This window comes from Gigantopelta aegis, chromosome 6 (assembly GCF_016097555.1).
Source record: "Gigantopelta aegis isolate Gae_Host chromosome 6, Gae_host_genome, whole genome shotgun sequence".
Classification (NCBI taxonomy): Eukaryota; Metazoa; Mollusca; class Gastropoda; order Neomphalida; family Peltospiridae; genus Gigantopelta; species Gigantopelta aegis.
In genome coordinates, this window is record NC_054704.1 from 40,934,099 (window position 1) to 40,961,764 (window position 27,666).

Below are 27,666 nucleotides of genomic sequence, written 5' to 3' on the forward strand. Positions count from 1 at the left end.
TCCAGGTAATTGTGCATCCATATACCCAACAGATGTACACGCCCCACCACTGCCTTTACTACCCGAGTAAAGATGTGAGGGCTTGTGGCCAATCAGAACGGCAGAACTTGAAACTCGTAAGCTCTGCCGTCGTAGAGAACCGCAAGTACTTCCAAAAATCCTGATGGATTGGAACATGCAGGTAAGCGTCCTTCAAATCAAGGGACGCCGCCCATTCCCCCACCTGAAGCAAAGCGCGAACAGCCTGAACCGTCTCCACCTTCATAGATGGAATAACGACATAAGAATTCAGCGGCTTCAGGTTTAGAATTGGTCGCCACTCGCCATTCTTCTTCTGGGCGAAGAACAGATGGGAATAAAATCCTGAGTGCCCAAATCTACCTCCTGGATGGCTTTCTTGTCGAGAAACTCGACAACCTGTCAACCATCCTCTCCACCAGTACTCGTTTGTCGACAGACGGTACTGCAGGTAACCGGGTGGAGGACGTCAGTGGAGGGGGTGATGAAAACGAAATTCTGTATCCGTTGCGGACAACCGACAAAACCCATGGGTCCAGATCTGGCAGTTCACACCAACTTTGAACAAAATGGCGCAATCTGCCCCCCACAGGAAGATCTGCTAACGGAACCTCCATAAGCAGATGTCGATTGTCCACGCACCCTCATCCCGGCTGCTTCCCACCCCTGGGTGCCTTGCCCCAACCGGAACCACAAAAACGGGCCGGCTTCTCCCGAAAATGTCCCTGTTTCGATGAACCACGGGCATTACCCGACTGCACGCCCGAATCAGATACCACAGGGATCTGATAACTGTCAAGAAAAGTTGATTTCTTAACAGGTGGAGGCTTAAAAGTAGACGTCGCCTGGCGCTTACGAGCAGTTTGGGACTGAGCAGCAGGGACGAATATCGCCGCTTCTTGGTCCATGACCAAGTTAAAATTGGTCCTAAAAAATAAGGTTTCCCTTACTGAGCGACTACGAAACTAGGTTTTAACCACACCCGTTGCTCTCAGTCCCGCCAGGTAGTGATCCCGACGCAGAAGTAGACTGTTGGCAAAAACACGCCCAGCAAGCTGAGCGATGTGATGAGAGGCTTTAGAAGCCGCCAACAAACAACCCTTAGCCATCGGCGGAAGACCCGTGACTGCTTTATCTAACCCAAATAGGAATGTACATAAATGGTTATTGACTTGAAAAAGAAGTTTAGATAACCTCTCCAAAGTCTCTAAATCCGTGAGTGGCACACTGACATTAGGAGATGGGTGGCAGTCTGCCTTCACCCTAGCGGAAACGACTGCTGGATGTGAAAGGAAGGAAGCTCCCAATGTCTTATACGAAGACGTGGACAAAACCTTCGCCACAGACAACAGTTTCCCGGTAGCTAACGCTGCCCGCAATCAAAGCATCAATCTCCGCAAGAGATTCATGCACCTTGTGCACTAACGGCAAGCCGAAATCCTGCCACGGGGCGTCCGTCACTAAAGGCCGGTTTCCAAACGAAACACCCATGTAAGACTGAACAGCCTCCTCCGACGGAATTGCATCCGCGCACACCAGTCGGACCTGTTCCCATACAAAACCAAGAATCGCCTGGTTATCATAATCGCCGTCTGGCGCACCATCGGCCAAATTGGGAATCTCATCAAGCACCGAACCTGGCGCCGACCCTTCCCCCGAACCACACACTGATTCGGAGGGAAAATCCTCTTCCGCAACGGAAACGAAACTGCATGGGCAGGACGATGCAGACCAGCCGAATCTGCAAACTGGTCCAACCCCTGTCTCGCTGGAAACCCCGGCGGTGGAGGGACTTGTGGAGGCGATTCCCCTAGCCAGGCCATGAAATTCTCAAAAAGAGAAACATAGTCCCCCCCCGAGGGGCGACCCGAAACCATCGGACCCTGAACGAAAGGTTCCGCCCATGCAGTCGAGGGGTAACGCCTGGAACTTCTACCCCGATCTGACAGGTCCGGATTGACCATTGGTATAGACACAGGCGCACCCAAGAAAGCTGCAGTTTCCCTGATCCCTGCCGAAGCAGACAACGCGACTGGTGGTGTCGGTTGAACCGGACCGTCAGCAAATTCGTACACGTACGAATCCTGCGCCGAATTCTGAACTCAACGTACTACGTGTGGATTAGCCAACCCAGTTGACGTAGCCACATGCGAACGATCTAAAAGTTGATGACGCTGTACAGGCGCCCCAACAACAGAAGGGACGTCCACTGGTGTCGCACCAGAAACAACGCCACCCAGCTCCGTGACTGAGACAACGTTGTGAGACTTTGCGATTTCGCCAAATGGCTCGATCACCGAAGTAGTGCCGAAATCTGGTGAGACAAACAGTGCCGCAAAGCGGACTTCATTCTAGAGCTAATCGACCCCTCCACAGAAGGACCGATAACCCTGCCCCCATCAGCAAGATGCCATGACTGCACTCCCTCCGACTGATGCCCCCGTTACAACCGTAACAGGCGCCGCCTCCACCGACGGAGGCAAAAGCAAATCCCCAGGTGGAACAGAGCCCGACCTGGAAGAAACCTTCCCTGCTTCAGCGCCCCCTCTGCGCCAAGCGGCGTTTCAGGTTTACTGGTATCACCATGAAGATGGTGAACAGACGAGGAGGCAAATTGGTATGGAGCCCGACCCCGGAGGTTGCCACTGTGCTCTGCCTGTCCCGTTCACGTCTAATCATCCTCTTACGCTCTACGTCTTTTGACAGCTTCTTAGCCTTCCCCCACGTGGAGGGGGACCAATTTACACAGATATGACACTGGCGTTCAAAACAACAAGAACGACATGCCCGACATAACAAATGCTGATCAAACTGGGGCAGTTGTTTAAGACAACCCCCCTCGGCACACACAACCAACTGGTTGGAGCCCGAGGAAGCAGTGTCAGACATTAACCCAAAAGACCTCGTATGACAGAGTAAAACAAAATTACAAATTAATAAACAATTTAACAATTTGACAAAATTTTTACTACAGAACTCAAACACGACTGCATTGGAGGACTGCAGAATCAAAAATGAGGATATACGGTCTACCCATGCGCGGGTGTAGGTTATACATCCAGCAAGGGGAGATAATTCTGCAGTGGAGGTTATAACTCAGGGTCGTATAGCATTGTTGTTGTGCTAGTACAGTAAGTTGAATAAGATTAATAATATGTTCTCATATAGATTACTAACCTCCTTGAAAGATTGTAAGAGATTTGATCCTGTTACTGACACAATGATGTCTATCTGGTGTATCGCAAACAATGGCTCATCTTGGGTTTGGTAATTAAAAAACGCTAGATTGTCCGCTATGTACAACTGTTCCTTCAGGCTAATCCTTGCAGAATCATCAAAAAGGTTGAGAAGCGACGTCAAGAGCCCTCGTCTATGCTGCCTGTTGACTCGGAGAACGGTGTAGAGGAATGAGTTGAGGCTCTGGCAGGCTCCATCGTCTTGATAACGCATGCCACGGATCGGCCCATCTTCTTTTTGACGAGCATGTAGCACCTCTTGTAGCCTGAACGACGTTTTCAATCCTTGCAATGCCTTCATCTGAACATAAAATAAATAGAATATGCTGAATGCTGAACAAAAAAAAACATTATTGTAGTGGTTAAGCAAAACACTCACAAATGACATGCAGCTAAAAGTGGTCATAAATTTTGTTTTTAAAAAATGCATGCAAAGACATAACAATATTAATTTGAAAATAGAAAACTTTTCATTTGAACATACAAAAAAGAATTTCCAATAACCAGTTATTTTACAAAAGAAATGAGCTTTCTGCAGTCTTTTATAGCTGGTTAACTATGGACAGTAGGTAAAAATAATGAGCTAGTGAAATGAGTGTTCAAGAGGCCGAGGGCTCGTGACCATTTTGAATGGTACCATCATCTTCTTTCACATCACATTCATCCAATGTTAGTCGAAAAAACCAGTCTAGCGAGTGACCGTGATCTCTCACCCTTATTAACAGGCCTACGGTAACTTACATGAGTGAAACCAGGGTATTTCTTTTCTATTTCCTCCAGATGTTGGTCTGATTTTACCCTTATTGCTGGCTCAGGATCTGAACCCATGCTGATGAGATATGGCACACACTATACAAAACAAAAATGGTATTGTTATAATCAGGTTTCAGCTGTTCACCAACATAAACACAAAATATTCTCACAACTAGTAGCTAGAATTTATAAAAAATGTGATGACAGGCATTAATCACATTCTGCACTAATGCTCTACTCAGTGTTATAGAAGTTTGTTTTGTTTAACGACACCACTAGAGCACATTGATTTATTAATCATCAGCTATTGGATGTCAAACATATGGTCATTTTGAGACAGAGAGGAAACCTGCTACATTTTTCCATTAGTAGCAAAGGATCTTTTATATGCATCATCCCAGACAGGATAGCACATACCAAGGCCTTTGATATACCAGTCATGGTGCACTGGCTGGAACAAGAAATACCCCAATGGGCCAACCGACACGGACTGATCATAGACCGACCACCCATCAGGCATGCGCTTTACTACTGGGCTACATCCTGCCTCCAATGGTATAGTGGTTACGCCATCAGAATTAAGGCTGGTAGGTACTGGCTTCATGTCCCATCTAAGGCAATGGGGGATTTTTCAGTCCAGTATCGGTTTCAAACCAAAGTGAGTGCACCAATGGGTAGGTGTAAAGCATTTCATCAACTTCACAGGTGTGATTATCGGTGTCTCCCCCGAGAGTATGACCCCTGATTGGGGGATGATTACTGGAGGTTTAAAATACCCCAGGCTTGGGTGATACCGAGAAAGCTCAACTGGTAGCAATTCCAGAGCTTGACCCTGTTAAGTAGTCCCATACCTGAAGGGAAATACTACTGCTTCACCATTAATCTTACCATCTTCCATAAAACATACACAAAGATATTTATTATCTAATCCACCTGATGACTCAAAAAAAATTATATATTGTTTATAGAAAAACATGCATACAACAAAAGTGAGTTGATTGATGATATGAGAACATAAAAACAAACCTGTACAGGATGTACGAGTCCCTGTTTGAGAATAAGAATTATAACACTGAGAGCTGCCATTCGAACTTGGGACTGTTCATGGAAGAAGGATTCAAGGACTTGTTTCAGGTAGATTTGCATAACTGTACTGGCCATACTGCAAAACAAATACATACTCTCAAGCAAGAAATTAAAACAAGATTAATTACTAATATTACTGATATGATAGAGCTATACACAAAATTCAGCTCAATATCTCAAGACATCTTGAAGATAAGAAAAATGCACAAGCACATATTCCAGGCATTGAATTGGGATGTGTGTGTGTGTGTGTTAAGGATTTCATCGGAATAAAAATGATGTAATATATGGGATTTCATCTCATAGTTTACACATCTGATTCAAAATCTGGGGTTTGCAGAGGCATGGCACCTTGCTAAAAGAATTAGCCTGTATTTCACTGCAATATGATGCAAAACACAACCTACCCAGACTGAACGTCACCCATTTCTTTCAGATCTTCCTGCTTGGCATGTTTCTTCCCTGAAATTAATAAATATTATTTAAATAAATTAATAAAACAAATACTTTCCGGAAATGATAAAAAAATAAAAAAATAAAGTCTCAAATGAAGTCACTGAATATTAAATAATGTAACAAAATAATAAGGCAGAATATTTCATGCAAACATTTGTTCTGTTTGCTTGTCGATTACACAAATTTAAATTTAAATTACACTGCCAATCGATAACATGGCAAACAGTTACTCATACTGAAAGTCACTTTACCAAATATACAGGAAACTGTTCATAAACAATTTTCAGTTGTTTTTTTCGCTTTGCTTACACTTACAGTTTCAGGTGAAAATACTGTCATCAAAATGAAAATGATTAGTACAATTCTTGTAATTTTTAAGTAATCAGTTACCTAAGTAAAAATCACATGAACAGACAATACCAATCATAATTTCAGAACAGAATAAATCTTCTTTAACAAATATGCAGCTAATTCTGGATTAAAAAAAATTGTACCTTATAAAAAAAAATCTAAAATTTAAAAGTTAAAAGTTGGTTTTGTTTACAGACACTATATTGATTTAGAAATTATTAAATATTAATTTTGACATATAGTCTTAGAGAGGAAATCCACTATATTTTTCCATTAGTAGCAAGGAATCTTTTATATAAACTATCTGATAAGACACAATAGCACATACCACAGCCTTTGATATACCAGTCGTGAAGTATTGGCTGGAACAAAAAATAAGCCAATGGGCCCACCGACTAGGATCGCTATTAGACTGACTGCACATCATGCGAGTGTTTTACCACCAGGCCAAGTCCTAACCCCATTAAAAAACAAATCAAGAACATTGTGGGTAAGAGAAAAATTTCTATAAGATATAAATAACGTACAATCAGCATCAGATTTGGACATTCTGACTTCCTCATCTGTCAAATAACACTGCAAGTTTTTCAAAACCTGTGAAGACAAAAAACATTTAAATATTAGAACCTTCTTGCTTAATAGATTACAATGACATTCTTTTTTTTCCACCTGTAACATTTCCAGGCATTTTTTATGGTTGCAAATTTCAAATAATATATACCCATCATGCATACTAGTACACCATATACTACCAGAACTTCCAACAGCTCAAAAAATTAGTTCAATCAATCTGAAACAACATACCATCTACATCAACATGACTAAACAAATAAAATTACCTGGCATCGAAGTTTGACTGGAGCATCTTTGTCTCCCAAGTAGGAATAGTACATGTCTTTCAAAGTTTTTCCCAACATAAACTCATAATGATGGGTCACCAGAAAACCTGAACACAAAAATACAATATTGCATTTTATCACTGACAGACATATATTGTAAATATCAGAATGCTTACACTAAGTAAAAATCAAAAGTAGTTTTGTACAATCCAACAAAACAAATATTAAGGTCCCTAATACCATACTATTAATTTTCAACATTAGTATGATGCAACTAATCAAGTACAAAAATTTATTCCATCCACAGGACCAAGCTAAACACTAAAATATTTTAATTAAAAATCAAATTTTTTTTTAAAAATTAACATGCAGTGAGATGAACAAACAGGTGCAACTAAATATCAGTTTCACTAGTCTACTACTAATAGCTTGTATGAAACGGAGCTAAATGAGAAAACTTAACAGAGCTAAATGCAGAAGTCGACACCCTATCCGATGCCAAAAGGGTAGTTCTTATATCTTGCCTTTTAACTTTGTTAAGACACAAAAACATCTGGTGTACTTTTTACAGTTAAGTTTTTTGTTTAACGACACCACCAGATCACATTGATTAATTATCAGCTAGTGGATGTCAAACATTTGGTAATTACGACTCGTAGTCAGAGAAAACCCGCTATATCTTTTATATGCACTTTCCAACAGACAGGAAAGCCTTTGTCCAGTTGTGGTACACTGGTTGGAACGAGAAAAAACCCATTTAGCTGCATGGATCTACTGAGGTGGTTCGACCCTATGACGCAAGCACCTCAAGCGAGCCTTCAACCAACTTGAGATAAATCCCGCCCCAACATTTTACAGTTATTTGTAAATTTATGGATCATCGCATCAACAAATCCAAAGCATTTAAATTGTCAGATTATACTTATGCACCATTTTACATTCATATTCATACAGTCAATATTTTTGTGCTGGGGAGTCGTTACTCATTCATGCACATAATGTGGACAAGTACAATGACAATGTATTTAAGGTAAACAAACCTATTGCTGTAAGTGTTATGTGTTTCACATCTTCATCCTCGTGATGCATGAAGTACACGAGAACATCAAAAACCCGGTCCTTGACACAAACCTAAAAATAATATGTTGGTTACACATCAGACAAAATGCTAATTTAAAAAAGAAATGTTCCAATCAGTCAATATCACCAAGTGAGCAACAATGAGTTAATAGACGCAACACAGTGGCATACGTGATTTGGGGGGGGGGGGGGGGGGGGGGGGGAGGAGAGAGAGGAGAGACATGCTCCCCCAATCAACTTCTTTTTTTAAAAACTGAATTAAATTTTATAAAATCATACATAGTAGTGTGGGTTCCCCCCAAATATAAAATCATGGCTATGCCAGTGAATCCACAAATTGATCATGTATGGAATTGGACAACAAAGTTAAAGTGACATTTGTTAATAATAAACAGTTCAACTTATAGAATATTAAAAAAAAAGTCAAATAAGTTTATTTTCTTACCTTTGTTTCACCCATGTCCTTGTGATCAAAGTCAAACTCCCTGCACAAAAGACCGACTGTATACATGGCACGTAATAACATCGGTCTCCGAGCCCTCAGTGTGGGATTGTGTGGATCTTCTGTGTGGTCGGCCATCAACTTCGTCAACACACCTAGAAAATATTTATTTTAAAATGGTAAGAACAATAAAAAATATTAAATAAAAATTCAAATATCTAAACATAAAATTATCTTTTTAAAAAGAATTAAAATGTCAGGTCAAACAACAAAAGTATTGACATCGTCCCATTTATTAAATGTATTACAGTGATCTGTAACAAGGCACACTTACCAATACAATAAATGAGATAAATCTGTACAATTTGGTAACATTCAAATAATATGACAATGTTACTTTACAAATCTTTTCGACTGCCAATTTAAATAACCATAAATGACAAAGTAATGAATGCTTGATCTTAGAAATTTATGAACTCTTTCTATACAATTATATAATAAATCTATTTTAAGAAATGAAAGGGGATCTTTACCAAAGAACTTCTGAAAGCAATCCTTGACGAGTTTGTAGTTGTGGCTAACATTATTTATAACTGCACCAAGACAACTAATACAACTCTGCAGCACCTGAAACAATAACCAATAATGAGTACAGTAAATATTTAACATAAAAATAATAAACATCAACTGGATAACAATAACAGTAGTGTTCTCAAGCAACCAGTGAAAAATTCACAAAAGCACCAGCAATAGAGTTTGTATTTTTAAGTTATTTGCCAGTATCTATGGACGTTTCCTGGGAAAGGTAACAATGTTGTTAAAAAAAAAAAAGTTGTTGGTACTAATAATAAGTGCCAAGAGCTCACAATACATTTCACTTCATTAAAAAAAAAAACTGCATGTATTCTTTACGTTTGTTGATTACACATTGAAAGTTGATCCTTTGTTCATAAATGTTATGCAGTTCTGTGGGTGCCCATAAAGAGCTGTTAGATTGGACTACAATTCTGATTGCAAATGATTATGATAAGAATTGTTTTCATTAAAATTTGAGGTTAAAATAGTTTGAAAAGAAGTCTCATAACTATAGTTTGTTTTAAGAACATTTTACATGGATATAAATACATTATTGTTCCAATTAAGTTTGGATACTTTTGACATATAGTTCATAAAAATCCCCGTGGACAAATGTTTTGTCTAGTCTTGGCTTATCGAGTTGGAGCCCTTTATTCACACAAGCTAGATTTTGTACAAAACACACAGCATAGGATACAGTAATTAAAATTATTCCACATTTTTCTGTTTCGTGGTATGTTAAAAAAACTTTCAAACTGTATTTCATGAACACTGCATTACTGTGATAGCTAATAACTAAACACTACTATATATATATATATATATATATATATATATATATATACACACATATATATATAATTTAAAGGATCCTGAAATTGTAGAAAACTTCTATTAAAAAAAACAATTCACCAACTTACCATCATACCATGCTTGAGGATCAGCTTCATCATGTCTTCTTCAAGTTGGGCAAGAAATAATTCACTAGGATGGTCCATCAGTGGAACCACCGCCTCCAGGATCCGTGCTATGTAGTGTAATACTAGGTAGTCACCCTGAGTCTGAAAACATATTAACAGTTTCATTCAATAAGGTTTTAGTCATGTATGTTTATAAGAAATTATAACAGTCAAAAGCATTAGTTTACCGAACTTTAGATGTCAGTATAAAATAAATGAATCCTCAAATCCTCATTTTTATTTTGAAACCACTTCATCCAGGCATTAAATACACAGGTAAAATATGTCTATCTCAATTATCTCAGATATTAGGCACAGATGCACCCTACCTCCCTCCTCAAATATCACAATAGATGCATTGCCCTTTTAGTCGTGGCTTAAGGTTGAATTATTATATCTAAGAGTCCCAATATATAGCTCAAACTTATTACTGAGAAATGCATGTACACAAACAAATTACAGGGTTTTGTTCTGAAAATCAAAAAAAAAAAAAAAAGTACTTTAATGACTAACAGTACTCTATTAACTTACACTACATTTGATATCTAAATATGGTTGCAACGTTGTTCCATATTTGACCAACAGTTCAGGTTTGCTTTTGCTGAATAAATACAATGTTGAAAGACACGACACAAGTCGATTGTTAGCTGACTTTTCCTCGGGCATCTCTGGAAACAAAAAAATATTAAATGAGATAATAAGTTTCAATAACACATGGTGTGATTATATCAAAAGAATTCAGGCCTTTTAAACAAGAAAATGCTATTGACATTTTATACGCATATCCAAGATGCACAATATTAAATATATCTGCTATATCAGAAGATGTCATTTACTTTACTACATCTAACAAAAGTTGAAACACTATTCAGTTAGCAAATTACAAATACCACACAAACAACTGGAAGACATTAATTAACTGCTGAAATGAATATTAATATATTAGGTAACTAACCATTTTTTAATTGCAGACTTTCAAATGAAATAATTGAAATAATTATCCTTGATCTAAGGACAAAAGGTTCTCGGCACATACAGAGAACTGAAGACAGTACAGGGATATTACTAAATGTTGAGTAAACTTACGACCACTTTTTTCATCTATTGTGAGAACATTTTCTACGAGGCAATCTACAATCTGTTGACAGGCAAGAGTAGCACTTTTGTTACAATGACCATTTTCGTCCTTTTTCAGTAGCTGGAAGAAAAAAAAACAGAACCATTCATTTCCATTATAAAACAGTATAACAGTTTCTGCATACTGGCTGACAGAATCACATAAATATTTGGTATAATATAATAAGATCATACAGATTTCCTGATTACAAAACAATCCAAATATAATATTTTTAATTAAAATGCAGTCACTTAAAATTTAAACATTTAGTAACAATCAATAATCAACCTAATTATCATTTTTAATGATCAGCCACCAATTTCAATCTTTATTACCCTTCCACCAATAATAATCTTTTTCCCTCATTCCTATCGTTAGACTACAAGTGATTAAAAAAAAAGATGGGGTTTTTTTGTGATGTGCAGTAAACTATGAAAATTAGGTTTTCATGGCCCTGCATGAATTAGTAAGGAAGATATGGCTTGTACAATATTTCCTTAGATTAATGTGCTTTCAATCTTTGAAAAGGTTATAGTGATCTAGTATGCGACACATTGCCATCCCCATTCATGCAGTTTAATGATCCCATATGAAATGATTAAGGAAGATATACCTTGGATAAGGATTCACGTTAATGTGAAATAAATTGTTAAAAGTAAAAAAAGTAAGTTTGTTTTATTTAACGACGCCACTAGAGCACATTGATTTTTTATCTTATCATCGGCTATTGGACGTCAAACATATGGTCATTCTGACACTGTTTTTAGAGGAAACCCGCTGTCGCCACATAGGCTACTCTTTTTACAACAGGCAGCAAGGGATCTTTTATTTGCACTTCCCACAGGCAGGATAGCACAAACCATGGCCTTTGTTGAACCAGTTATGGATCACTGGTCGGTGCAAGTGGTTTACACCTACCCACTGAGCCTTGCGGAGCACTCACTCAGGGTTTGGAGTCAGTATCTGGATTAAAAATCCCATGCCTCGACTGGGATCCGAACCCAGTACCTACCAGCCTGTAGACCAATGGCCTGCCACGACGCCATCGAGGCCGGTTTGTTAGGTCACATTGACCTAATAACAGTATGCGACATAACCCCATCCCAAATTGTTCCTGCATGCAAGGTTTGATGGTTCTGATTGCATTGGTATCCAAGATATGGTCTGGACAAAAAAGGTTACCGTATTTGACCGGAAATAAGCCCAGGGGGCCAAGACAACTCATTGTGAGCTTGGCATGGGGTGGGCTTATTCCCAGACAAGGGGCCAGTTTTGTTGAAATTTTTTTTAATAATTGTAATTAAAATAAATAACAATATTTAAATGAACTAGGAAAAAAACAAAAAACGTTCAGTAGCACATCTATTAATTAGTGTTCCATTTGTTATTAATAAATAATAATTGTTTATTACTTAAATTGTTTTTTTTTTACTAGTATCTAATTATCAGAAACACACCTTCTATGTTACAATTACTTACCAGTGCTGTTTATTTACATCCAAAATTTAATGCTGAGAAGACTTAAAACAACAGCAATTAACAACAAACTCAATAGCCTATACACACGTTTCTGACACGGGCAGCTAGCTTACACTGCAAAGAATTGTCAATCTAAGGTATTGTTCTTAGCCAATGTATTTGCTTAATTAGCATTAACTGCGGACCCAGTGTGGTGGTAAAAATAGACACTGGTTTTTAGTTCATACTTTGCTTGGATACTTCAGAGAAATACTGCAGGCATGAAATTGAAAACAATGTTACACACTGTTATTGTTAGACTGCTAAATCTCACTGGTGGTAAAATATTGTGTTACATTTGTGTTTAATTATCTGCAGGAGGTATGACCTTTTAAATGAACTTTGAGCAAACTTGCAATTTCATGTTATTTATAAGGTGACGAAGTTGGGGGTGGGCTTATTTACGAATGAGGGCCTAATTTCTTAAATGCTATCAAAACGGAGGTGGGCTTATTCAAAGACATGGGCTTATTTCCGGTCAAATACGGTAATAGACAGATGGACCTACAAATGGACAAACAACGCTATACCATAATATATGACATTAAAGGTGAGCATATAAAAAAAAACCCTTAACAGAAAGGATACTTACATTGTCAAGCATTTGTTCAAAGAATTCATAACCTGTGTCCTTACAGGCAGCAACCTAGAAATTAAAATTTTAAAATACAATAATAGCTTTAAATTTAATACAACAGAAATAACAATAATCAATTTTATCAGTCAACTAATCTTAGACCATGAAATGATAATATTTATGATATGGCAGTAACTAAAATACTGACACATTTTCATAAAATGATATTAATCATTTTAACATTAACATCTGTAAATAAACAGATCAGTTGGAACGAAACCATGGTTAATAAACATTGCTATGATTAAAACTATTTACACAAATTGTGTGTTGGCAACAGGAGGGCCAGAAATACATTAATTCTGCTTTCTTGGGGGGATGCATGATCTTCAGAATTGGAGGGCAATGCCCTGTCTGCACCCCCACATCCCCACTTATGTAAATGGTATACATCCCTTTGTCTTACAAACTGGTGGGATGTAACAGTTTTACATTTCATGATAAATATAAAAGCTCATTTATAATTTTGCAGTTGCTCTTAATTCCTTTCTTGAAATTATTTAAAGAAAACTTCTCACCCCCAAAATATGCACTGAGCTATTTACAAATTTAAAACCTAGTGAATAATCGTTACTTATATATTTAAAAATGCCTGTAGCCCAAAAATTAGCCAAATGGGATTTTTATTAGCCATGATGAAATTGTTTTGCTCAGTACCGTATTGAGTTTTTATATATAAATAGTTTTATAAAAATGTACAATTATGTACAAACTGGAAGAAATTTGAATTACAAAACTGTATTCAAGTTAATATATTACTTTGATTTTTGATTTATGGGCTTAAATCAAGAAATGTAAAAAAAAATCTGGGGATGGGTGGATATTTATGGAGGGTGTTGTTTTTTCTTTCCTTTTTTTTTTTCAAATAAAAATCTGAGAGCCGATACTTTTTTCATTATTTATTTAAAATAGCATTCTTTATGATGGTTTGAATTCCAATTTTTTTTTTTTTTTAAAGTAACCCATCAATTTCCTACCCCCAACAGTTTCGTAATTTGTACCATGTTATTGCTGTTGTTGATTTCTACGTCATGTTAAATGCTTGTTGTCGATTTCAGCTTGTAAACTACCTAGTCAAAAACTGTTGACTTCACGGTATTACAACTATCCCATTTAAGTCAGAAATGTTTTTTTGATAAAATGATGATGAAACGATCAATTTAAAATCTAGCTAACTTTTGTTGTGTCACCTGACAGACTTACAGATATATAGAGGATATTTCATGTTTTTTGTCAAATATGATTTATATCTCATCGAGTGAAGTTTGCAATAATATTTCACGAGTCGCGCTTGCGCGACGATTGTGATATGATTGCAAACTTCATGAGATGATGTATAAATCATATTTGCCAAAAACATAAAATTTTCTATTTATTATATAACTTTTGGCAATTTACCTTTATTTTTAAAATGCCAGCAGCAAAATAGTTCCGGCTTTCTTACAGTGAAGATAACACTTTCTACAGAGAAGATAATACATTTTAGAGTGAAATAGTGAAATTTTCACTTTAAAATGTGTTATCGTCACTGAGTGACTGATAACACTTTTATTTCACTGATATTTTAAGATATTTCACTAAATGTTATATAATAAAATATTTTATCTAACAAATCTCATGATTATTGTAAACTAATTTTATTCAGTGTATGTTTAACTGCAATTTGTATTAATACTGCATGTTCATTTTCCGCGATCGCGATCTGCAGGTGTGCTCTCGGTTATGGGTGCGAAATTAACAAAGAAAAAAGAAATAAACGAAACTGCAGTTCAGTATTCATTGATGCGAACAACTATTGGTTTTTTTACAAATATACATCAAGATTTACTTGCGTGTAATCATATTGTTTAAGATCCACAACCATGTCTCTTGAAACATGCAATCGCAGCTGACTTAAGAGCGGGACCTATTTTCGCATCGACAGCTTGGGATAACCTACTTGTCTTAAGCCCTGAATTAGCTTGTGTATTGAAATTGACACACATTGTCAGTCTTTATTTGGTTCAAATGTTTTACAGATCTTTGTTGTCATACATATTGAACACATGCCGTTAAAATTAATAACCGTGATTATTAAAATAAGCAAACGCTGTATTCTGGATGACACCGTTTCTTGTTACAGGCCGCAAAATATGTAATTACGCTAAATGAATATTAGGTATTATTATGTTTGAGGTTTCAGATGGCTTATGTAACCGTTTGTTCATATCAGAAGATAGAAAATGGCTTAGCCAAAGTTTTAGCTACTTGCAAATTTTATTAGCCATTTTTTGTTAAAAATTAGCCTTTGGCTACCAACAACGCGAGCCCTGATATATATATATATATATATATATAAACTACTAAAATATGCTGCGTGCACATATATACTTTTGGATAAGCAGCCATCTTATTGAAAAAATACTGAACACACTTCTTGTATTTTTATGTATGTTGCACTTATTTTGTACTTTTACTTTTTAAAATTATAACATATACTTACCACATCTGTGATATTGAAAACTTTCTGAACAAGTTTTGCTGAATCTTTCTCTCTCGTGCTGATCGGAGAAAACCACATCAACATGAAAACCTCATTGACCAGTTTCTAAGAAAAACAATATGCAGTATTGAGAATAAAAAGTAACAGTCATGTTGTATTCAGCCATAAATTTTCATATTATTAATAAATACCTACCATAAAAGCATTTGTTAAGTTTTCCTCCTTTTAAAGGGACATTCCTTAGTTTGCTGCAATATTTAAGATGTTATCGACTAACAGAGACTTTTTAACGATTGTAATTACATATCAAATATATTTTTCTTCATAAAATATTAGTGGCTGTATATTAAACGTGTTTATGATCGTTATAATATTTGTACTAGGTTATATTTCATTTTATTTCCTAAAATATAGTTTTTTCGTACGACGAAATTATTGAAGACAAAATCCAGTTTGGGCTTCTTAAAAATATTAAGACGACCAGAAACACATTGAATATACAGACACTGATATTGTAAACAAGAAAATATATTTAATATGTAACTTTAATCATAGAAATATTTTATTAGTCAGAAAAATCTTACAATGGAGAAAACTCGGGAATGTCCCTTTAAAATGTAATAGCATTGAAATAAAACAAAAATGGTCAGTTATGCAAATGGTTCTGCTAACAGACTAAAATTCTTTTTGATTGAAAAATTCAAGGAAAACCTGAAAAGAAACAAGATGTCACTTCATTATCTGCGATTTTCTGGAAGTTCTGTAATCCAAATAATGAAAGGGATTTTATTTTGGGATTTGTTTAATGGTCATCTCTGGAATCATAAAATAATAATACATATATTGTGGGATTCCATGTCATAATCATACATTACTAACCCTAAATCTGGGATTCCCAGAAGCAACAAACAGTAAAATAAAGTATTTGAAGGGCTCCTTCTGGGCCTGTTTTGATCAGATATAACATCAGGTAAAATAGATTTTGGTCATGAGGAAACCGCATCTAGGCTCTCATCAGTTTGGCAACCCAGGCCGTATTTTTAGCACAATTGTCACCTAGTTACCATATATACATGATTAGGCTGAAGGGGTCTAAGGACTTTGCTGGGTAGATCTCCCAATCTAGATAGCAGCACCAAACCCACATCAAAAACAACGTATTTCACAAACCTTTATGCCTTCTTCATCATTGACCCGTCTTATCATTTTCACACACATTTCTGGAATTTTGTTAAAGTCTGGGTGCTCTATACAAATATCCTTGAAAATTTTTATCACACGTTTTCTCACACTGATGCCTGTGTCCTGTAAAAGAAAACAATATAAAAAGTTTTTAAAAAGCTCAAACTTGGTTTATTGTGATAAACTGTAACAAAACTTAGTCAAGGAGTTCCTATTATGATAATTTGTCATAAAAGGCGAATATATTTCTCAGAACTTACAGTTGTATTTTTGAAGATAGCAGAATACTGTTGTGTACAAAATACATTGTAACCAGATCTTTGATTACTACTACAGCAATGTTTTATATGAATACATGAATAACAAGATGCATAGTCTAGTTACTATTAAGAAAAAAACCAATACAAATAATGAAAATTTTCTTTACCAGTATTCTTTCTGACAACATGTCATAGTATTGTGGAATGAGTTCGGGACGGATAAGGATGAACTTTCCAAGAAGTTCTATGGCAGCTTCTCGGACAGATGTGGACTGATCCAGGAATCGACCATGCACTCCTCTCTTCATGTCAGACTAAGAATAAGAACGCAAAAATATATATTATAGTAGAATTATCTAATACAATTTAATATTGCATCCAACTAATATCAGTTTCACCAAAATAATTAAAACTATTGTTAGCTTAAAGTTACAACAAATTTTGCCTCATAATGGTAGGATAGACTAATGGTACTAAAGATTTTTTTTAAGTCAGACTAATTTTTGAATGACAATATAGTTTAGTACACATGCTAGACATTAAAACAGTTGCATGAAACTTTTCATTTTAATGCAGGTTTACTACTAAATATAAAAAATTCTGTATCTTCATGTGACACAAAAAGCTATAAGCATCAGTATTTTTTGTCTTTTTCTTCCGCACAGAAGCTTACCCGTGCAAGAATTCCTGGATCTGCTTCAACTACTGCAGTTAAACATTTCATGGCTTTAGTTCGGACTGCAACAGATGTTTCACTCAGCACTTTCAAAATCTGAATAATATAGATCAAGATAAATCAGTGATACGTAATTTAATCAATAACAAAATTATGAACAAGAACATAAAATTCAATATTAAAAAACTACGTTATTAGTTTCGCAATTAATAATCAATTCAGGCCATGCGATGTCACTTTTTCTGGGTCACTCACCGACGGAATCTTAAATAATGGGTGGTTGATTTGTATTGATGTTTACAGTGATGGAACAATTGTTCCTGTAAGAACCAGTGAAGATGGATTCCTATTTACTGCACTAGTTACTTTTTATTGCTGTAGGCAGCTAAGGGTCAACTTGTGTCAGGTTTTGCACGCAAGATTTGTAAATGTTCCTGTGGCCACATGGATTTATTTTTCTTAATTTTTTGTTGTGGTAGTCACAGGACATGAGGTGGATGGTGTACTTTTTGAAAGAATACTGGAGATGGAAAACTTATGATTGTCATTCAGTGTTCGACAACTGTTCAGTGATTGTCCATTTTTGTTCTCAGTTACATACATTTGCAGGTTATCTGGGACATTATGGTCCGAAATATTTTATACCAACGTCGTCCTAACGCTTGTGTTTGTAAGACTTTTCTCGGTTAAGTAAGCTGCTTTGGCCTATTTTTCATAATGTTATCCAGTTTCTTTTTTCCAATAGGTCCCCTCAAAAACCATTTATCTTTTATCACGGAGGTTTTTTGAGTGGCAAGATACAATGGGTCATCACTGTTACAATATTGGCAGGGTGTTTTGCTTGATAAAACACACAGAACTGAATAGGACACCTGGTCAGTGTTTTTATGGGTAGCATACATTCCTGGGGAACAGACCCTCGTGCTTTTAATGTCATCACTGTTTCTCGGTTTTGTGGCTCACTCGTGGTCTAGATAATCTAACATCATGTTTCAAAACACACACCCTTCAACACATCACCCTATGTTCAATAGAACTACCACACATTCCAAAATGCAAAGTATTCAGATATCATAGAGAGTTTAAAACAGAATTTGGGTTATGTTTTCCAAGTTGTCTGAACTCGTAATGTTGACTTATTTCACTATCAAGCAGAGTTTGGTACCTTTCCCCGGATTTTTGTTTTCTTTTAGTGGATCTCAAGTCTTTGAAAATTTTACTCCCCTCGCAATAATACTTGTGTCATAATTTCCTTTTCATAAATGATGATCAAAACTGCTAATCATTCCTCATAATGAACTGGGCCCATACTCTGTATTCTCCTTGGTGCACAGAGAGAATAAATTTGGACAAATAATTGTCAAGATCTGCAGAGGTAATGCAATGAATTACAATAAAGGTGCGATACCATCTTTTTGATTGTATTTATGTTTTCATGCTACTCAATAAATGTGTTTACGTCCACTGGTTTTAATCTATTCATATCAGTACTGAGTAGTATATAGAGGCTGTTATTTTTGTTTCTTTTCTTGTGTTCATTGAGAGTTGTCAGTCTTTAAACAAGAAGCAACCAGCACGTGATAGTTCATGAAGGATAAATATTTCTTTCATAGGTTTCTTTCATGGGACAGCTCTGTTCTATATGCATAGGAATGAGAGAAAAATTATTTTCTCAATAAGCTTCAGGCAAGTGATTTGTATTCCACAGGAAACATTTTTAGTAAAGTTTGAACATTTGACAATTTTGGGGTTTTTTAATAACACATATTGAACCATCAATGAATCAGTATTGTCCTATTCAAATACTACTGCTGGCTGGTACTGTTCACATTTTTTGGTAGACGATAAAAAACATTTCTGAAATTAAGGTGCACTTGGGCACGCAAGTGCGATCACACACCTCACATGTGAAGAACTGCTTCGAAACTAAAAGAAAACTGAATAGAGTCAAGGCTAACCTGTGTCAAGTAGATATCAAAGCTCTGGGCAAACGGTCGTTTGGATGACAGATACCGGGCAACAAGACAGGCACTCTCATAGTCAAGTTTGCTTGGTGAAGGTCTGTCAAAATTAAATGTTTTATTATAATTTACTTTAAAAATCTAGCTGAAAACAATTTTAGTTTTTTTCATATACCATAATTTCAATACATAAAAAGAGAAATTTGTTTTGTTTAACAACACCACTAGAGCCAAACCTCTAAGAATTGAAAATCTGTTGGACTCATTATCGGTTACGCATACAAAAATCCAGGTAACCCATTTTCTTTTTGCATAACCCACTATATCCAAGTAAATGCTGCTCTAAATCTTGCGCAAACAACATATAGGTTACCCAAACAACGCGCAAACGAAACGATCACTCTCACAATTTTCAGAGGCTATTGAATGGCAAACACTTAGTAATTTTGACATATACATAAAAAGAAAATGAAATCAATAAGTTTTCTCATTGCAGGTGTGGTCTTAAATGTAATGCTTTTGTTTAATGTTTATTGTAATATGTAATAATTTTGTTTATTCAAAACACTGAAGTACAAAACTTACCTGATATTAGAAAATGGTTTATTGCTTATTGCTACTTGAGACATCAAAAAACTTGTTCTTTTTTCCACATTCTGCATCACTTCTGTTGTCATCTCTGCCTCTGTTTCATCAAAGTCAGCTTCGTGAGCTGTTTGCTTTTCTGCCTCTACACTGGCATCCCTGAACCACTGAGCTATGTAGAACTGCCTGGAAAACTGAAAGCAGGAAAATAAATTTACATGGTTTTGTTAAAAAGCAAACTATTTTGACTGAGATCTAACGAATGTACAGATAGTAGCGTCTAAGCTTTCATATTTTTAACGTTCAGTGTATTAAATCCAAAAGCATCAATTCTGCTAAATAAAGCTTACTATTTCACGCATAAAAACAAATTAATTAAACCTTTTTGGATTACATGCTACAAATATGATTCAGATATTTCAACTAGCTATAATTCCAAAGTCATGAGATGAATGTGAAACTTAGTTGAAATTAACTTTTTTCTTTGGTCTACTGGATTTTGTTTTCAATTTTTTAAACAAATAAACGTAAACACTAAAAATACTTTCATGACATACCTATGTTCATGTTGTATACAGATGGACATATAATAACAGAGATATATGTAATTAAAGGTAATCAAACCTACTAATAACAAGTTATGACACTTTATGATTCAGTAATGCAGTATCAATGTTCAATAACTTTTCTAACCGTACTGGGCCCCGTTTTACAAAGAAATCTTTGCACTAAGATCAGCATAGCTATGTTATGCACTTCAGGTGATTTTAGCACTAAGATCCCTTCGTAACACAGGGCTCAGGGTACCAAAACCGGACAGTACCTTTTACTTTCCTATGTGGTGAATTTTTATCATGAATGCCACTAGAGCCAACTTTATGAAACAATTTGCATACCAATAACGAAGGATCATTTTGAGCATTGTAAGACAGATATGTAAGCATTGCTTCTTGCAGACTCTGTGTTGTATCCATCGTTTCTTTCTGAAATATAATATAAACAAACATACTGAGAATACTGTTAAATAAATACATGTATGTTCCCTACAGGGCCCAATTTTTTTTTCTTAACTCCAAAGTTCAAGGGCCAAAACTCTGTGAAAAACGAGTACATCACCATGAAACTGAAACGTCATCTGTAACAATACATGATAAAGCTATACACAAGCTTTCAGCTCAATATCTTGAAGCATTGCGAAAACAAAGTCCAGAAAACAAATTTCCATGCCTTGCAAGTTCAAGAGCCATAACTCTGTCACAAATGGGTAAATTGTCATGAAAGTCAAACTTGATCCATAACAGTACATGATAAAGCTATACACAAAATTTTAGCTCAATATCTCGAGGCATTTGCAAAACTAATGTCCCAGAAACTATACGTGGAACAGAGAGATGGACAAACAGATAGACAGAATAGAGACAAAACTTAATAGTCCCCTCCGGTTGTACCAGTAGGGGACTAATAAATGTATTAATTTGAAATTAAATCGCACTAAATAGTTTAAACTGTAAATAAATGGTTATCAAAGTTCAGATTAATATATTTCAATTACTTTCTCTCTACACTAGAGCCCGGCCTCAGTGGCATCATGGTTAGGCCATCGGTCTACAGGCTAGTGGGTACTGGGTTCGGATCCCAGTCGAGGCATGGGATTTTTAATCCAGATACCGACTCCAAACCCGGAGTGAGTGCTCCGCAAGGCTCGGTAGGTAAGTGTAAACCACTTGCACTGACCAGTGATCCATAACTGGTTCAACAAAGGCCATGGTTTGTGCTATCCTGCCTGTGGGAAGCGCAAATAAAAGATCCTTTGCTGCTAATTGGAAAGAGTAGCCCATGTAGTGGCAACAGCAGGTTTCCTCTCAAAATCTGTGTGGTTCTTAACCATATGTCTGACGCCATATAACCGTAAATGGAACGTGTTGAGTGCATCGTTAAATAAAACATTTCTTTCTTTCTCTACACTAGAAGATAATCCGTGAATTATACTTGCCTTTTTCTTGTTCCCTTCATCTTCCTCTTCTTCATCTTCATTGACCTAAAACAAATTTATTATTTTTTATAATACAAACCAATTACTAAAATTTTCACATTCCCCAATGGCACAATATCTTTACTCATTAAGTTCATATTTTAATGCAATAGTTCATAATAAACAGTTATTATAAAATAAAGCATTAATTACATCTCATTTATATATGAAATTAAAAGCACAGCATTTATTTTTATATCTTTTTTTTTTTTTTTTTTTTTTTTTAAACATCCTTTCAAGGAAGCACATACTGATGTTAATGCATCTGAATTATGTTCTTTTATGATCTTTTTGTCAAAAGGCCTCTAACACATGCAACAATATATCACCTTGTGTGCAATGTCTTCAATAACATCAGGATTCAATTGACTGCTGAGAGCATCTTTGCGTAATCTTGCAGCAACTATTCCCAGGTACTCCAAAGAAGCAACTCTCAGAGACATGTCTGTGGATTTGTTACTGAACTGCTGGACCTATGGAACAAACATAATACCCATTGAGGTTTTAAATCTTGGGAAAGTAAACGAAGATGCTAAAACTGCTATGGAAAACAAAATGTTCACACAATAAAAAAAAATAGCTTGATAAATAGCAAGAAACGTTTTTAACACTTACCTAAGAGAAATGTATCTAGTCAAACAGGTTGAAACAATTTTTTTTTTACATTCCAGTTGTTAAAAATATTATGCAGAATATCTATTCAATATTCTAGTAACATTCGTTTCTCACTTTTTCTATATTTTTTTGACATAGTAACTTCTGTTCATGATAATTACCAGAATTCTGCCCAAAAGACTGAGAAGCAACTCTGAAGCTGGCCATTCTGGTTTGTTCACTGTAGACAACAAATCCTGTACAAAATTCTCAAACATGGGTCGGTAATCTTCTTCACCTTTTGTTGTGCACCTATAAATAAATTACGTTTAAAAATATTGCAATTACAAAGATACCTTTTTACATATACTGGTACATTTAACAAAACAGTCTTAGAGACACATGGAGGACACTTGTTTAACAATTCTAGAAATCAGAATACCATACAGAATTCTGACTATTTCAAAATATGACAGAATGAATGAATGAATGAATGAATGTTTAAAGGAATGCTAAAGCAAGGCTTTTGGACTGGTATGCATATTCAATGATACATAATGCACATTATTGCTTAATATCAACAAGTATAATCGGATAGTTAATTAATAAAACGGTTAAATGTGACGGCTATTATATATAACGGGTGCAACCATTTTGTACCATCCCAGTGAATACGCCCTCTGGCGAGCTGGTGGTTATGTAATACCTAACGTGTCACGTCAGGAATTAGTCTTCGAACTGAAGAAACAAAACATACCTGATTTTTGCGGATGCATCGCAGTGTTCTGTAATAATATCTATCCCAGTAACACAGCAATGTGTATATGTGGTTTATTTTTCAATACAAAATAAACCACCATTGTCAAAGTGTTGAAATAACTGTATTATATTTTGTATATAAATTAACCCACGTACTGAAATAATAGTCGGAGTGTGTTCTTGTTTAATTGGTCTTTCTTTCCGTGGCCTGTACCTGTGGCTCTTGATTGACAGATGTATATTTAGACGGTCCCTAGACACTGTGTCTAGACACACTAAAAAGACGTGCCTCTTTTATTAAGATCACAGGGTATTGTGTGATAACCTCAAATCGTAATGGACTTTATCAGCTTTATTATTTTAAGTAATTCTGTAAAACCCTTGATTAAGTAGACTTTCCCATCTAAAATCACAAAATTGACCAATTACGTAGTCCCAGAGAAAAGAAAATGATCACTTGGGTATTGTGAGTGGTCGTTTTTGCTCGAACGTATCCTACCAATAGGCCTAATAATATGCATTTTTTCTTTGGATTTTTTAAAAGAAAAAAATACTATAACTCCATTTCGTTCTATTGATACAAATTGAAATATATTTAGTTAAATAGTTTATTATACTATCAAGTCATTTATGTTGTTTTACAAGTCAGGTTGATGAAAGCGAAGTGCCTTGTCGTAAATTAGAGCATTTGTTTACACTGTACATAATAGAGAAGTTGGACCTGAGCTGACGTCATTTCGCCTGAAGCTATACCACCTGTCGTCACAAAAACGAAACAAAATGGCTACCCCCAGTTAGCAGGAATAATCACGTTTTTTTATTAATTCTAAAATTACGCATTTTTTATTTGTTAAAGTGTCAGTATGTGTTGGTGGTCCGGGTATGCATCTTTCCAACACATAAGGCTCTTGTTGGAGTTTAGTCTACCTTTAACGACACCCCAGCACAAAAATACACATCGGCTATTGGGTGTCACAAATGGTAGAGAAGATGGAGGATAGTGTATATCACCATGTCTACTCAAGTGTCAGTGTCGTATATTATTTTGTGTTATTTACATTCAACAAACTTGAATGCACGGTTGACATTTCATACTTATTATCAATACTATTATTACATCTTTGTAGTTAAGAAGTGAGTTTTGGTGGGTTTTGGTGTAATTTTAATAAAACTTTTCACTAAAACTCAATAACCTAAACACTCTCATGAATACGCCTCATTGACCATATAAACTCTCCTAAAATTGTATATATATATAGTTTCAAAATAATTTGAATTCAACAAATTATTATCTCATACTTTAATTTTTTTTTGTCATCCTTGCATACAGCAACAACAATGATAACCTTCACAAACTACTTGACTGGTCCGTTTTTGTAATTCAGATTAATGTGAAGTGCATGAATTTGTGCATGCTTACTCTGGCTGAATGCATTCCAAGACTAATTGTAAACTATCTACCAAATATAATTTTGTTCGAGACATTACCAATACAAAAATTTAACAGAATGTAACAGAAAATAATGTAATGGTCAACAAAACCTAAATAAACAAACTTACTTTTTCAAGAAAACTGAAAGGAAATTATATCCTGTTCTCATGGCGGTCTCATATGATGTCACTATCACCACGTCACCAGATGCCTGGGAAATATAAAAACAATAACTAAATGTAACCTCAATTTAGCTGTTAAGAAGGCAAATAAAATGCAGAAAATTTGTTATAACTTTTGGATTTTGATTATTTAACAAGAATTCCACAGGATTAAATGTCTCGCCTACCATAAACCTTTTCTATGCACTGTGATAAACATCCATAGGTGCAACTATAAACCAAGTAAAACTGATCTAGTCGTGAAACTAATACAAAATTTTATACCATCACCACCACTGCCAAATAAGTAATACCTAAATCTCAAGTTTTCACTTTGTAAAGGCTAGAATAAAATCAAATCAATTTTTATATAGTTATCAACAAACTCAAATTTAAAAATTACTCTCCTTGACAACAGATATAATTGTGACATCATTACTTTCATATATAATGGACTGTCTAAACTGGATTCAAGGTAGACTGACAAAATGTGCCAGTATACACAGAGTTCTGGATTAAGGCAGATATCACCCAAACTCTTGCTACTGGACATGACTTCAAGAACAGGCTGATTTACACAAAAATCTTCACATAGATGCAAGTTTGGACAGAGACCATTGTATCATAAAATTAATTTAATATAATTATGTGACAACTCACCGATCCTTTCTTTGACTTTTTGTCTTTGTCTTTTTCTTTTTCTTTATCTTGTTCTTCCGCTTGTTTGTTTTCATTTTCAGATTGTGTGGGGAGCTTAACAACACACTGAATCAACTGTAAAGCCAGAGCAGTTACCATCTGAATGGATTCTTCAGAATTCAACCTGCCATGAGACAATTATTATTATTATAATCACTTGTGAGTTAAGAGACACCAACAAAAACAGAAATGCACATGTCATGCAGAATTTATCTCAGACAAAAACATTCCTATCCGAGGAACAACAGGATATAGGCTAGTTGGATTATTTGTAATTTCCTTCGAACTTTTATGCAAGTACTAACAATAGGAAGGAAAGGAAATGTTTTGTTTAACCTTTTAAGTATTGCAGGCGAGACATCTCGCCTGACGTCGCACACTGTATACAGTGGATTCCCCCAATTCATATTTCCCGCCGTTTTGCACATGACACTCACCGGAAACAGAAATATAATTAAAGAAAAAATTTGATAGTTTTACCAACAAAAATTACCAAATATTGCAATATGAATCGTAGTTCGGGTTTTAAAAAAAATTCTGGTCAGAAAACCAGTTATCAGGAATAATGGAAATAAATACTGGACAGCTGGCCACAAATGCCCGTAAGTAAACGCAACTTTTTCGATTTTTGGCCTAATTTTAATCACCATTAGCCGATCTAAAATAACAAAAATTACAAAAAAAAGACACGAAAATAATACTTACCGATTCATATATGAACTTTATTTCATGTATTTATAAAACATTTAAGTGAATATATGTGAGTAAAAATTATAAACTTGTACCCATTCAACGTGGTTTTTGTTAAAAATTTATCCAGTAGTCTAAAGGTTAACAATGCACTAAACACATTTTATTTACAGTTATATGACGTCGGACATATGGTTAAGGACTACACATATACTCTTCAAAAGAAGAAACGCAAAACCACATTGTCGTAACATTTGGAGAATTGATTTAATTATTGAATGGTGAGTCCGATAATTACCAAATGTTGCAGGATTGTTCACAATTCACTCTAGTCCATTGTGAGTAAGTGATAGGACACACCACCAAGGTCAAGGTCATCTGGAGTCAATACCGGGTGTGGCCTCCGCGTGTGTTGACAACTGCCTGGCACCGCCTGCCCATTGAAGCAACCAGAGTACGGATGACGTCCCGGGGGATGGTGGCCCACTCGGCCTGCAAGGCTGCTGCCAGCTCGGGCAGGGTCTGGGGCTGTGGTTGTCGCTGTCGGAGGCGTCGGTCCAACTCGTCCCATAGATGCTCAATTGGGTTCAAATCCGGTGATATCGATGGCCAAGGAAGGACATTAATGTTGTTGTTCTGTAGGAAAGCCGTTGTGAGACGTGCTGTGTGAGGCCTGGCATTGTCATGTTGGAACACTGCGTTGGCGTTGGCCATAACTGGAACGATGTGTGGCCGGAGGATCTGGTCAATGTAGCCCTGTGCATTCAGGTTGCCCTGCACGTGGACCAGGTCAGTTCTGCCAGTGTGTGAGATGGCTGCCCACACCATGACACTACCCCCGCCGAATCTGTCCACTTCCTGCACGCAGTTTGCCGCATAACGTTCACCATGACGCCTATACACGCGACATCTTCCATCATGACGTCGGAGCAGAAATCGGGACTCGTCACTGAACCACACCTGTCTCCATCGCAGTTGAGGCCATTGTCGATGAATCTGGCACCACTGCAGTCGGAGTCGAAGGTGTTGTGGTGTTAAGATGACACCTCGAACTGGACGTCTGGCACGAATTCCTACCTCACGTA

At 36.1% G+C, this 27,666-nt stretch overlaps 1 protein-coding gene across 2 annotated transcripts in view; it reads right to left on the reverse strand.

Annotated features, from left to right (window-relative positions):
* Positions 1-27,666, reverse strand: part of LOC121373895 (nipped-B-like protein) — a 73,180-nt gene that overhangs the window by 13,519 nt on the left and 31,995 nt on the right. For both annotated transcript variants that reach the window (XM_041500694.1, XM_041500693.1), the window contains 25 exons: positions 25,853-26,015; positions 25,160-25,242; positions 23,023-23,152; positions 22,576-22,719; positions 22,208-22,252; positions 21,111-21,197; positions 20,215-20,408; positions 19,627-19,729; positions 17,666-17,764; positions 17,160-17,306; positions 16,721-16,855; positions 15,551-15,655; positions 13,024-13,077; positions 10,883-10,994; positions 10,328-10,464; positions 9,758-9,898; positions 8,795-8,888; positions 8,265-8,416; positions 7,780-7,870; positions 6,740-6,846; positions 6,428-6,494; positions 5,501-5,555; positions 5,034-5,169; positions 3,996-4,103; positions 3,196-3,555 (listed from right to left, as the gene is read on the reverse strand). In XM_041500694.1, coding sequence (XP_041356628.1) covers positions 3,196-3,555; positions 3,996-4,103; positions 5,034-5,169; positions 5,501-5,555; positions 6,428-6,494; positions 6,740-6,846; positions 7,780-7,870; positions 8,265-8,416; positions 8,795-8,888; positions 9,758-9,898; positions 10,328-10,464; positions 10,883-10,994; positions 13,024-13,077; positions 15,551-15,655; positions 16,721-16,855; positions 17,160-17,306; positions 17,666-17,764; positions 19,627-19,729; positions 20,215-20,408; positions 21,111-21,197; positions 22,208-22,252; positions 22,576-22,719; positions 23,023-23,152; positions 25,160-25,242; positions 25,853-26,015 — 3,049 coding nt within the window. The remainder of the gene's footprint in view (positions 1-3,195; positions 3,556-3,995; positions 4,104-5,033; positions 5,170-5,500; positions 5,556-6,427; positions 6,495-6,739; positions 6,847-7,779; positions 7,871-8,264; positions 8,417-8,794; positions 8,889-9,757; positions 9,899-10,327; positions 10,465-10,882; positions 10,995-13,023; positions 13,078-15,550; positions 15,656-16,720; positions 16,856-17,159; positions 17,307-17,665; positions 17,765-19,626; positions 19,730-20,214; positions 20,409-21,110; positions 21,198-22,207; positions 22,253-22,575; positions 22,720-23,022; positions 23,153-25,159; positions 25,243-25,852; positions 26,016-27,666) is intronic.